The 13,332-nt window shown below is 39.3% G+C and overlaps 1 protein-coding gene across 8 annotated transcripts in view; it reads right to left on the bottom strand.

The window, feature by feature from the left end:
• Positions 1 to 13,332, bottom strand: part of FAM13B (family with sequence similarity 13 member B) — a 114,785-nt gene that overhangs the window by 55,739 nt on the left and 45,714 nt on the right. For all 8 annotated transcript variants that reach the window (XM_055286127.2, XM_055286126.2, XM_055286125.2 and 5 more), the window contains one exon: positions 12,926 to 13,086. In XM_055286127.2, coding sequence (XP_055142102.1) covers positions 12,926 to 13,086 — 161 coding nt within the window. The remainder of the gene's footprint in view (positions 1 to 12,925; positions 13,087 to 13,332) is intronic.

Genomic DNA, 13,332 nt, shown 5'->3' with positions numbered 1-13,332 from the left:
GCAGCTAAAATATATAGATATCACAGGGATGTGACAGCTAAAATAAAGACACAAGAAAAATAACTGCTGAGAAATTTCAGGTCAAGTTACATAGGTACTATAGGCAGATGCCACAAAGACTACCTAAAAATGCTAACTGTATTCATTAAACCCCTAGACAAGGAAGACTTGACTAGAAAGACAAACAATAAATCACAGGGGACATATATATTTTAAAGTCATTAGTCAAGCATAACACTGAAGACTACAGTCATTCCCTGACATTTTATCCCTTCTGCTATTAACTGTATTTTCAAATCTGCCTACGATGACATAATCATCTTGAGAACATAAGATCAATCTTACAACCACTTACTCCAGTCACTAATATTTTGTATCCAAATAAAATAAGAAACTACTATTATTTTAATTTCCCAATTGTAAATATTTAATGCTACAAACGATATTTCAATAAAAGTACTGCAGTTCAGCCTCAACTAACTCTGGTAAAGATCACTTTACCTGTGCAACAGAGCCTTGGAAACCATTCTGAATACCCTGGCATCTTTCAACAAAAACATCAGGTAAAGACTTCATTGAAAGCACAGTAAAGGAAGGTGATGGGCTTATAAAAACTGCTGAGCAATTATTAGTGCTGAGTCCTACACACAGTAGAGCTGTGCTACACTCTGCAGTTTAAACGGAAGCAGACTGCAACATGAGGTCACTACTGACAAGGAGGTACCCAATCAAGAGTCTACAATTTTTTTCCTCATTACTTTGCGACTTTTCAGGAGGTGGACAAAGAGGAATAAACTTTTTAATCTAGCTAGACTTCTCTCAAAAATATATAAGCCTAATCCAATGTAAGTGGAGAAACCAATCTGTTTTCATTAATCAAACTACTATATCCAGGGACATAAATTGTAAATATGAAATTACTAAAATATGCAAAATAGGTAGAGTGCTACTGTTCAATTATCCAATTTGAGAAAAGCATTTATGGTTAACTTTTCAAGCCTAAAAATTGGATAGCTTCCAGATAAGTCATGCTAGAACTATACCAAAATTACCATTTAAAAAACTATGGTTTCGAAAAATAAACATATAAAACAAAACAAAAATAATAATCTCATGCTCCTTTAAAACCAAAAGCAAAAATCCTTTCCTTACTTTCCCCATCAACTTAGGAGTACTTTATACCTATGACAAGAGTGTATCAAAAGATTTCTCAGTTACAAAGTTAGTCAATAAGTTATATATAACAAGTCTTTAAAATATCAAATGCATCATTTACAGGAGAGGGAAAAGAGGGAGAGAACCTGTCAATATTTATCATGTGCTAGTACTTAAAACATTTTTTTTAACTCTAATAAAACTTCCTCATGACCCAGAGCATAAATTCTACTTGTTACTGCCCAACATTTCTGGTACTTCCACCAAAGTATGACTCCCTTTTTACACTCAAGTGGAACCTGGATACTGAAAATGTGAACTGATAAAATCCGTCAACTGAAATATTTTGCAAACTGTATGACTCAATGATGAAAGAAAAGAAAAAAGATACTACTACAGTTCGCATACCCCCTCTAGTCAACTGAAGGCATATTTTCTCAATAATAGGGGATCCACAGAATGAAGTGGAAACCAGTTTTCTTGGTTTTTTTTTTTTTTTTTGAGACAGAGTCTTGCACTTTCACCCAGGCTGGAGTGCAGTGGCATGATCTTGGCTCACTGCAAGCTCTGCCTCCCGGGTTCACGCCATTCTCCTGCCTCAGCCTCCCCAACAGCTGGGACTACAGGCGCCGGCCACCACGCCCAGCTAATTTTTTTTTTTTTGTATTTTTAATAGAGATGAGGTTTCACCATGTTAGCCAGGATGGTCTCGATCTCCTGACCTCGTGATCTGCCCGTCTCAGCCTCCCAAAGCGCTGGGATTACAGGCGTGAGCCATGGCGCCTGGCCAGAAACCAGTCTTAAAACCCTAAACCCATGGCTCTTCCTAAATCACTTCTTTCCTGCACCTCATCTAAAATTGAACCATCAGAAACCAATGAACTCACAAGAATGAAGCCCTAGCGTTAGCAACCCACAAAGAGAGTTTCAATTTTTTCATCTTTCTTTTTTTTTTTTTTGGAGATGGAGTCTCACCCTGTCGCCCAGACTGGAGTGCAATGGTGCCATCTCAGCTCACTGAAACCTCCGCTTTCCGCATTCAAGCAATCCTCCTGCCTCACCCTCCCGAGTAGCTGGGATTACAGGCGCTCGCCAACATGCCCAGCTAATTTTTTGTATCTTTAGTACAGACAGGGCTTCACCATGTTGGTCAGGCTGGTCTCGAACTCCTGACCTCGTGATCCACCCTCCTTGGCCTCCCAAAGTGCTGGATTACTGGCATGAGCCACTGCGCCCAGCCCAATTTTTCATCTTTCTAAATTGAGTTTTAGGAAGGCATCAGAAGCACAACTTTAAATGAACTTTATAACACGAAGTAATTTTTTTTGGCTTGTGGTTTCTTAAGCATGAGCATAAATTAAAAATTACCTAAACCTCAAGCCAAAATAAACTTTCCCAATACAACACAGGAAAAAGATAATAAAGCACAGGGAAGAAAAGGTAAAAGCTCTTTTAGAACTCTCCTTTCTCTCTTCACATTTTTTAAAGGTAAAAATTCCCCTAAAATTTGTACATTTAAATATAAAGCTAAAGGAGGCCGGATGCCGTGGCTCACACCCGTAATCCCAGCACTTTGGGAGGCCGAGGCAGGTGGATCATGAGGCCAGGAGTTCAAGGCCAGCCTGGCCAACATGGTGAAATCCCGTCTCTACTAAAATTACAAAAAGTTAGCTGGGCATGGTAGCAGGCACCTGTAATCCCAGCTACTTGGGAGGCTGAGGCAGGAGAATCACTTGAACCTGGGAGGCAGAAGTTGCGGTGGGCTGAGATCACGCCATTGCACTCCAGCCTAGACAACAAGAGTGAAACTCCATCTCAAATATATATATATTACATAAATAATATATGTAATATATATCATATACATATTATATATAATATATATCATATACATATTATATATAATATATATCATATACATATATATAATATATATCATATACATATTATATATAATATATATCATATACATATTATATATAATATATATCATATACATATTATATATAATATATCATATACATATTATATATAATATATAATATACATATTATATATATAATATATATCTATAACATATATATAAAGCTAAATGATAAACATGTGGATATAAAACAACAATTTAGAGACAATTTTGAGATTTCCATGGACTTCAAGGATAAGACTGAACCTCAGGAACAATCAAACAAAACTACTGCTTTTTCATGCACCCTAGGCTGCTCACACCCCAAACTCCACCATTTTTTCTACTCCAAAGACAGCTTAAATCTTAACAAAACATAGCTAATGACAACTGCAGAAATAACAGATACATGCACAGACCAATCAATACAACTCACACACAAACATTTAAACCACTGGTTCTCAAAAAGAGGTCTATAAACCTGAGTCTTCAAAACCCTTTCTATGAAAGAGTTAGAAGTACCTTCATACTGTATGCCTTTTTCACTGCACTGACATTTGCATGTTTTCAAAATTTTTAAATTGGGAGGCCATCAGGCTGAGATGGCTCCAGTGCCTTGGCTTCCTACATAAGTGAACTAAAACCCAATGTCAACAGTAAGATGACTAATCAAAACCCGCCAACTCGGGCACCTGTAGTCCCAGCTACTCGGGAGGCTGAGGCAGGAGAATGGCGTGAACCCCGGGGGGCAGAGCCTGCAGTGAGCTGAGATCGTGCCACTGCACTCCAGCCTGGGCGACAGCAAGACCCTGTCTCAAAAAAAAAAAAAAAAAAAAAAACCCGCCAACTAACCTCTAACTAGGAACTTTCCACTGTATCATATCCAAATAAGGCAAATGCCTACCCAATCAAGTTATTTCTTTACTTCTGCTTTCAGCCTATAAAAGCCCCAATGCTCAAGCTGCTGAAGTGGAGCACTCTGAACCTCCTCTGGTTTTGACTGCTGCCTGATTCAGGAATCCTTTAATGCTCAAATAAACTTAAAATTGTTGTTTAAAGTTTTCAACAATGATGATGCAAAATCAATGATAGAAAAAGCTGCTTGGCAGCTAAGTCCAGGCAAGTAATACTGTGGCCACTGCATTCTTCCTCACCAGCCACTTGAAACTTTTTAAAAAGGGGCCAGTCCGTGATGGAGAAGCAGAAAACAATGATTAATTTCATCTTATTCCTTGAGTACATTTCTTTTTTAATTTTCAGTGTAAATGGGAAGTACTTATAAAGCACTTCTGCTGCATAGCTTATCTTGTTTGAGTTGAGAGCTAAACTAATCACTTTTATTATGGAATACCACTTTTACTTGAAAGATAGACTAACATCTAAACCATGGTTATTAGGACTTGAACACTGGCAGACATTTTCTCAAAAACAACCAAGACTCTAAGAAAAACTGACAATATAAAATTTGAATTTTCAAGCAAAAATCAAAATTCTGGAAAACCAGTATCCTCCTCCATAAGCTCAAAAACACCTGAATACTTAAAGATGCTTCTGATGCAATCAACAGTGATATTAAAGAATGTGAACTTTAAGAAATATGCCAAGATCTGGAAGATGTACAGAACTCAGTGAAGCAATCTTTTCCAAATGACCAATATACCATATCCCATCCCCATCATGGTCCTCTTCCCTGGGTCACAGGGGCAGCCCCATCCTTTGAACGGTAGAGGTAGCCACCCCTAGGGCTCACACACTCTGTGCTCTGGTAGAGATGGTGCTGCCTGTTATCACACCAGAGCCATACCTAAAGTGGCAGAAGAGTATGGTGCCAGACATAATGGAATCTTGCCAAGGTCCCCAAGGTCCCCCATCATTGGTGGCCCCTCCTTTGCATTTAGGGCCTCCTTGCAGGCCCTTGCACTCAAGGCCTGTAATTGATTTCTGAATTGCCTTCAGGGTCTTTTTTTTTTTTTTTTTTTTTTGAGACAGGGTCCCACTTAGTTGCCCAGGCTGGAGTGCAGTGGTGCAATCATGGCTCACTGTAGCCTGGACCTCCCATGCTCAAACAATCCTCCCACTTCAGCCTCTTGAGTCACTGCGACCACAAGCACATGACACAATGCCCAGCTCATTTTAAAAAATTTTTTGGCCAGGCGCAGTGGCTCATGCCTGTAATCCCAGCACTTTGGAAGGCTGAAGTGGGCAGATCATGAGGTCAGGAGTTCGAGACCAGCCTGGCCAACATGGTGAAACCCCCATCTCTACTAAAAATACAAAAATTAGCCAGGTGTGGTGGCACACACCTGTAGTCCCAGCTACTCAGGAGGCTGAGGCAGAAGAATTACTTGAACCCAGGAGGCGGAGGCTGCAGTGAGCCGAGATCACACCACTGCACTCCAGCCTGGATGACACCAAGACCTTTCAGCCTCTATCCATTACCCAGTTCCAAAGCAACTTCCATATTTTAGGTATTTGTTACAGCAACACCCGCTCCTCAGCACCAATTTTCTTAGTCCATTCACGTTACTATAACAAAATGCCATATACTAAGGAAATAACAGAAATTTATTTCTCACAGTTCTAGAGGCTGAGAAGTCCGAGATCAAGGCAGCAGCAGATTCAGTGTCTGATGAGGGCCCATTGACAGACTTTTCACTGTGTTACCACTGAGTGAAAGGGGTAAGGAGTCTTCTCTCAGGCTTTTTATAAGGGTTCTAGTCTAATTCATGAGGGCCCCACCCCCATGGTGTAATAACCTCCCAAAGGCCCCACTTCCTAATACCAAAACTTCCAGATCATAGCAGCAACAGATTAAATGCAGAAGAAAATGTAAGAATCCTTCACGATAGAAATTCAAGAGATTTGCAAAAATGTAAAACATTGTCAGTAAAAAAAGTTTAGGGAATTAGAAAACACAATTACTTTTCATTTAAAAAAATTACACTAATATGTGATAGGTTTGTTACTTTAAAAAACTAAATAAGGCCCAGAAATCCCAGCACCTTAAGGAGACTAAGGCTGGAGAATCACTTGTGCCTGGGAGCTTGAGACTGGCCTGGGCAACATAATGAGACCTTGTATTTACAACAAATATAAAATATTAGTCAGGCGTGGTGTTGCATGCCTGTAGTCCTAGCTATTCATCAAGCTGAGGTGGGACGATTGCTTGAGCCTGAAAGGTCAAGGCTGTAGTGAGTCATGATCATGCCACTGCACTCCAGGCTGGGCGACACAGCAAGACCCTGTCTCAAAAAAATAAAAAATTAACTAAATAATTTTTTTCTCAGTTTTAATTCCTAATATAAACACCAATAGATGTAACAAACTGAAACAAAAGTTCTTTAGGGTGCCCAATAATTTTTAAGTGTGTAAGGGGATTGTATAACCAACATATCTGAGAAGCACTAACTTAAAACTAATAAAAGAGAAAGAATTTAATAAAAATCCACGAGGTCATAAATAGTTACATTTTAGCTACAAACAGAAGCACCCAGGCCAGGAGTGGTAGCTTATGCCTATAATCAATCCCAACACTTTGGGAGGCTGAAGTAGGCAGATCACTAGAAGCCAGGAGTTCGAGACCAGCCTGGCCAACATGGTGAAACCACATCTCTATTAAAACTACGAAAATTAGTCAGGTGTGGTGGCGCACATCTGTAGACCCAGCTACTTGGGTGGCTGAGGCACAATAACCCCTTGAACTCTGAAAGCAGAGGTTGCAGTGAGCCAAGATTGTGCCACTGCCCTCCAGCCTGGGCAACAGAGCAAGACACTGTCTCAAAAAAAAAAAAAAAAAAAGCATCTTTCCAAACTACAACTTGGCAAACTACAACTTGGCAAAATACTCCCTGTAGTTAAATATTCTCAGTTTTTATTTCTAATATGGTAAATACCAACAAGTATAGTCCACATTAACATAAGCTCATTGGAGTCCTCAATAACTGTTTATAAGGGTACTAATGTTTGAGACCAAAAGTTTGAGAATTGCTAACTTATATCATCCCCCAAGTGTTTATTTCTCTTAGGATTCCAACATACTTTCCTAGGCTACTTCTGAAGAGAAACACAAAGCAGGCTACCTAATATTTCCAATAAATGTTTGCAAATTACTTCATAGGAATACTCAAAAAGATGACATGTTAATTACTAAAAGTTCAATCTCCAGTTTCAAATTCATTAGGAGCTCCCTATGTACTAGGCCCTATGCATTCTAGGGAAATTTCTCCCTGACTTTCCTTTCATCCAAGGTAGATAATCAAACAATACATTTTATATTTCTTCTGTCTCAGAACACTGACACATTTGCTATATATGTAATTTTAATCATTAAATTGAACATTCAAGAAAATTCCATCTTGCTTCTAAAGCTCCATTTATTCAACATGTAATACTTTACTGAGTGCCTATTCTGTAGCAGGCACTATCCTAAGTGTTATAAATACATGAGTAAACAAAATCCTGCTGTCTCATGGTTTACTTTCTAATGCTGGAAGATAGACAATAACAATAATAAACGTATGTTAGATGGTTATAACAGTTATGGACAAAATAGAACAGGGTAAGGGAGATCAAGAATGGGGGATGAGGTGGTTATCACTGATATAGTGACATTTGAGCAAAGAATTGAACATACTGAGAGAACCATGCAGCTATCTAGGGGCACATCTATCCATACAGAAGAACAGTCCAGGGCAAAGGCTCAAGTAGAACATGACTGGTGAATTAAAGAATTTTGTTATGGCCAAAAGAGAATGACCAAAGAGAGAGCAGGCAAGAGATAAAGGAAAAAAGGGTACAGCAGTTAGGGGTGGGATGCGGTACACTATGTATATAGAACCTTACAGGCCATTTAAGAATTTTGGCTCCTTCAATAGACATTAAAGGGATTTAACCAAAGGAATGAAACGCTCTTTCCTCTCTGAAGAGTTCAGAGAAAAAAAATATAATAAATGATCTTAGTTTTTTAAAACAACGGACATGTTATACTAATGAAATCAGCTAGACTCAGCAAAGTACTTTTTTTTTTTTTTTTTTTTTTTTTTTTTTTGAGATGGAGTCTTGCTCTGTCGCCCAGGCTGGAGTGCAGTGGTGCAATCTCGGCTCACTGCAAGCTCCGCCTCCCGGGTTCACGCCATTCTCCTGCCTCAGCCTCTCCGAGTAGCTGGGACTACAGGCGCCCGCCACCACGCCCGGCTAATTTTTTTTGTATTTTTAGTAGAGACGGGGTTTCACCGTGGTCTTGATCTCCTGACCTCGTGATCCGCCCGCCTCAGCCTCCCAAAGTGCTGGGATTACAAGCGTGAGCCACCACGCCCGGCCTAGCAAAGTACTTTTATAATTTATAAGAAACAAGAATAAAAAGCTTAAGTGGGTTGCTGGGGATTAGAAATAATATACTTCAATGGGAGCTGGGTGCAGTGGCTCACACCTGTTATCCCAACACTTTGAAAGGCCGAGACGGGTGGATCACTAGAGATCAGGAGTTCAAGAGACCAGCCTGGCCAGTGTGGTAAAACCTCGTCTCTACTAAAAATACAAAAATTAGCCAGGCATGGTGGTGGGCGCCTGTAATCCCAGCTACTCAGGAGACTGAGGCAGGAGAATCGAGAACCCAGGAGGCGGAGGTTGCAGTAAGCCAAGATCACGCTACTGCACTCCAGCCCAGCCTGGGCAACAGAGTGAAACTCCATGTGAAAACAAACAAAAAACAAACAGATATCCTTGTTTAGCAGAGAGACATGCAAAAATAAATATCTCTAAAAATATATTTTAAAACCCTAATCATTCTTTCTGAAAGGCTGATCAAACACATCTGTTCCATTTTTTTTTTTTTTTTTTTTTTTTTGAGACGGAATCTCACTTTGTCACCCAGGCTGGAGTGCAGGGGCGACATCTCGGCTCACTGCAAGCTCTGCCTCCCGGGTTCATGCCATTCTCCTGCCTCAGCCTCCTGAGTAGCTGGGAATACAGGCGCCCGCCACCACGCCCGGCTAATTTTTTTTTTTTTTTTTTTTTTTTTTGTATTTTTAGTAGAGACGGGGTTTCACCATGTCAGCCAGGATGGTCTCAATCTCCTGACCTTGTGATCCGCCCGCCTCGGCCTCCCAAAGTGCTGGGATTACAGGTGTGAGCCACCGCGCCGGGCCTAACTACCTGTGTGCTTCATTCCACTTCAATTTTTCATTTGCTTATCTTTCGTTAAGCACTTATGAAATGGCATGCATTTTTATTTACTTTTAATTTCATAGAGGACACATCTATAAACAACTTCAATCTTTAGCCTCTATCTCAAGCAGTAATAACATCTGTAAAAACGAGTTGCCATTCAAATAAATGTAAAAATAGGTAATTTATAAAAAATTTTAATACGAGCATCTTTAATAACAAATAGAATATAAATTGAACACAGTCTGAAGGTACTACACACCGTGGATATTTTTACTTTCAAGAGAAGAGTTAAATTATTAACATTTTCATAAATAAATAAATGTCAACTAAAAAAACAGCAGGTACCTCTACTCTGATGACATGTAAAGGGTTTTATTTACCTGAAAAGTACTATAATGAAGCAATAGATACCACCAAAAAAAGTAGTCATGGGCACTTTTTAATCTTTATACACTTTATCAGCCAAAACTAAAATAAAAGGGAAATGTATAGATATTAACTGAAACACATAAATATTACTAAATCTAGAAGACCACAATGGTAGACCTATCTGTTTCTGCTGCCTAATATCCCTACCCCAACATTTTGGTAATAGCCCTATCTTCCCGTGGGAAACTAGCTCCTCCCTCCATCCCACACAGTCCTCAGATACACATAAATCACAATGACCAGTTCCACGCTGGCCATGGGAATAGACACCTAACTAAATTTAGGGCAGACCCTCTCCCGACCACCCCACAGCTATGTGCTCCAGAGCAGAATAACAGACAGACGGAGGCAGTCAGAACTCTCACAGCAATAGCCACATGCTGAAGAGATTATTCCATGCCTGTGTGTTTCTAAATTTCACAGAGCTGCCCATGTTCTTATCTTTGCATTTCGATTTGACTGTAGCCCAGAATCCTTCTTATTAATAAACTGCTTTTTCTATACTTTAACCAGAATCTATTTCTAGGAGGTGCAATTAAAGAATCCTAACAACTGGCCAGGCGTGGTAGCTCACGCCTCTAATCCCAGCACTTTGGGAGGCTGAGGTGGGCAGATCACCTGAAGTCAGGAGTTTGAGACCAGCCTGGCCAACATGGTGAAACCCCGCCTCTACTAAAAATACAAAACTTAGCCAGCCATGGTGGCGCGGGCCTGTAATTCCAGCTAATCGGGAGGCTGAGGCCAGAGAATCACTTGAACTCAGGAGGTGGAGGATGCAGTGAGCCGAGATCACGCCACTGCACTCCAGCCTGGGCAACAGAACGCAACTCCATCTCAAAAAAAAAAAAAAAAAAAAACAGACAACCACTAAATCTCCAATGAATCCTTCTAAAATGACTGTGTTGGAGCAAAGGAGGATCCTCTACAAAACCAGACAGATGATCAAAGAGAAGCTATTAGTAATATGTATTTGAAACCATATTTAGCCTTGCTGGTAATTACATAAATAAAAATACTTAATGAATTCACTTGTCTAAATCAGCACTGTCCAAAAGAAATTCTGCAATGATAGAAATGTTCTATATCTGCACTGCCCAACATGATAGTCACTTGCCATACGTGTGGCTACTGAGCACTTGAAACGTAGGTGGCACAAATATGGAAGGAATTTTAAAATTTTATTTAATTTCAGTTCATTTAAGTTTACATTTAAATACACACAAGTGGCCGGGCACAGTGGCTCACACCTGTAAGCCCAGGAGCTCAAGGCCAGCTTGGGTGACATGACGAAACCCCATCTCTACAAAACATACAAAACCTAGCTGGGCATGGTAGCAAGCACCTGTGGTCCCAGCTACACAGGAGCCTGAGACAGAAGGACTGCTTAAGCCCAAGACGTAGAGGCTATACATGAGCTGTGATTGTGCCACTGCACTCCAGACTGGATGACAGAGCAAGAGACCCTGTCATTAAATAATAATAAATACACAGAATGAGCTAATGGCCACCTTATTGGAGAGCAGAGCTCTAAATTAACAAAATTAGAGGCCGGGTGCAGTGGCTCACTCCTGCAATCCCAGCACTCTGGGAGGCCAAGGCAAGCGCATCACTTGAGGCCAGGAATTTGAGACCGGCCTGGCCAACATGGTGAAACTCCATCTCTCCTAAAATACAAAAGTTAGCTGGGCATGGTGATGCGTGCCTATAGTCTCAGCTACTTGGGAAGCTAAGGCATGAGAATCACTTGAACCCGGGAGACAGAAGTTGCAGTGAGCCGAGATTGTGCCACTGCACTCCTGCCTGGTTGACAGAGTGAGACTCTGGTCTCAAAAAATAATAATAAATTAATTAATTAACAAAATTTAAAACACCCATTTAAATCTACTGCTGTAAGGTCCTCAAGAAAATACTGTTAATGACAGTGCAAACTGGGTCACGTCCTTTAAGCAGTCTGGAAATATTTATCAAAAGCCAGAGAAAGGGTCACTCTTCAATTCCAGTAAATTTATCCAAATAATTTAGAAGGAGGAAAGGGCCAAACAACAAAGGTGTTTTGTTTTTTTTTTTTAGTAGCAGTACAGTACTGACAAGCTAGCTGAAACAACTCAAAATATCAAGAAAAAAGAATGTTAGAATATAGTTAAATATCTGAACATATAGATAACATTTTAATATATACTTAAAATAGTTAAGAGACCATCAAAAAATAAATTAGAAGGTCATGTGGACACACATAAAAGCAAAAACAGAATGTTAAATCGGGCAACAAAGAGAATAAACATGCTAACAGAATTATGATCATGTTTGAAGAAACCATAGATAATATAAAGATCTAGAGGCCTACAGAGAAATGTAATAATTGTGTTTAGCAGCATTTAAAATTACTTCATAATTTCCCTAAATGGCAATAGATAGCACTTCCCTTAGATATTACCAGTTACTTTTAAATGACATTTTGCTTTCTGACTCAAATTCTTATTTCCTCTTTTTTTTAACCACCATTCCACTGAACACAAATTAAATGAAAAATATCTAGTGGACTAAATATATAGCTGGATCCTCCTAAGTAGAAAGGGTTAGTAAACCATGGAGCTTTACGGAGAACTAGCACAGAACTTAGCAGACCTGAAGATACATATGGGGAGTATGACAACGTAAACTGGGTCACATCCTTTAAGTAGTCTGGAAATACTTATCAAAAGCCACAGAAAGGTTCACTCTTTCTCCTGAGTTTTCTAAAGCTTCCTAAATAGTGTGCCCAGTGGTCCGAGCTATGTGCTGGGATAGGGTCTTCAGCCTACCACATTTATCGAATTTACCCAGCATGCCACGTAAATATTAATCATTTTGTACATGAAAAGAATTGGAAAGCACTATCTTAATGGATAAGAGTTCCATCCTTACAGCCTAGTTACAACTAATTGTAGCCTGGAAATGGGATATACAAGTCAATTCAGCCACTGTATCCGTCTCTAACGATGCTACTTCCAGAGGTTCTGAAATTTTATCCAGCCCAATTAATAAGCTAATACAAAACAAACTCTAACAAGAAATATTTCTAAGAGGTTATGCTTTTGAAAAAAGGTATTAACACTAATAACTGAAAATTCCTTAGCAAGACTGCATCTTTAAATTTTACTTCTTGCTCTTTTTCACATGCAAATGCCAAACTTTCACATATAGTTACAGTTTGTGTTCCCGAGTGCTGGAGTGAGTCTACACTTAGAATGAAATACTCAAAAGCTAAAGTTCATTCAACTGAGCTATTACCTTGTTGTTGCCGTAACACTATTTGATTCCAGGATGTTTTCAGTCATCCTTAATTGTACCACCTCTGGCATGTCATTTGATTTTTCTGCACCCTCTTCTGGAAGTTCTTCAATATGTTCCAGCTTTTCATCTTCCTCTTCTTCCTCAGAAAGTTCATTAACCTATATAAATAAAAGGAAATTCAGAATTAAAATGTAAAGAAACTGTTAACACATCTAAGACATACTATTCTATGAAAATTTTAAACACAAACAACTCATTTTTATTTCATTTCCTAGGACCAATCTCTCTTATGGAGTAAGTAACTGTCAACTTTCTCACATCAAAACAAAATTGTAACTAGACAAATGTAACATTTTGAAGCAGGATTAGTGTACCACTAGCTGCAAACTAGTATATTAGTATAT

Source organism: Symphalangus syndactylus, chromosome 7, assembly GCF_028878055.3.
Source record: "Symphalangus syndactylus isolate Jambi chromosome 7, NHGRI_mSymSyn1-v2.1_pri, whole genome shotgun sequence".
NCBI classification, from domain to species: Eukaryota; Metazoa; Chordata; class Mammalia; order Primates; family Hylobatidae; genus Symphalangus; species Symphalangus syndactylus.
This window is presented reverse-complemented; position numbering and strand designations above follow the sequence as displayed.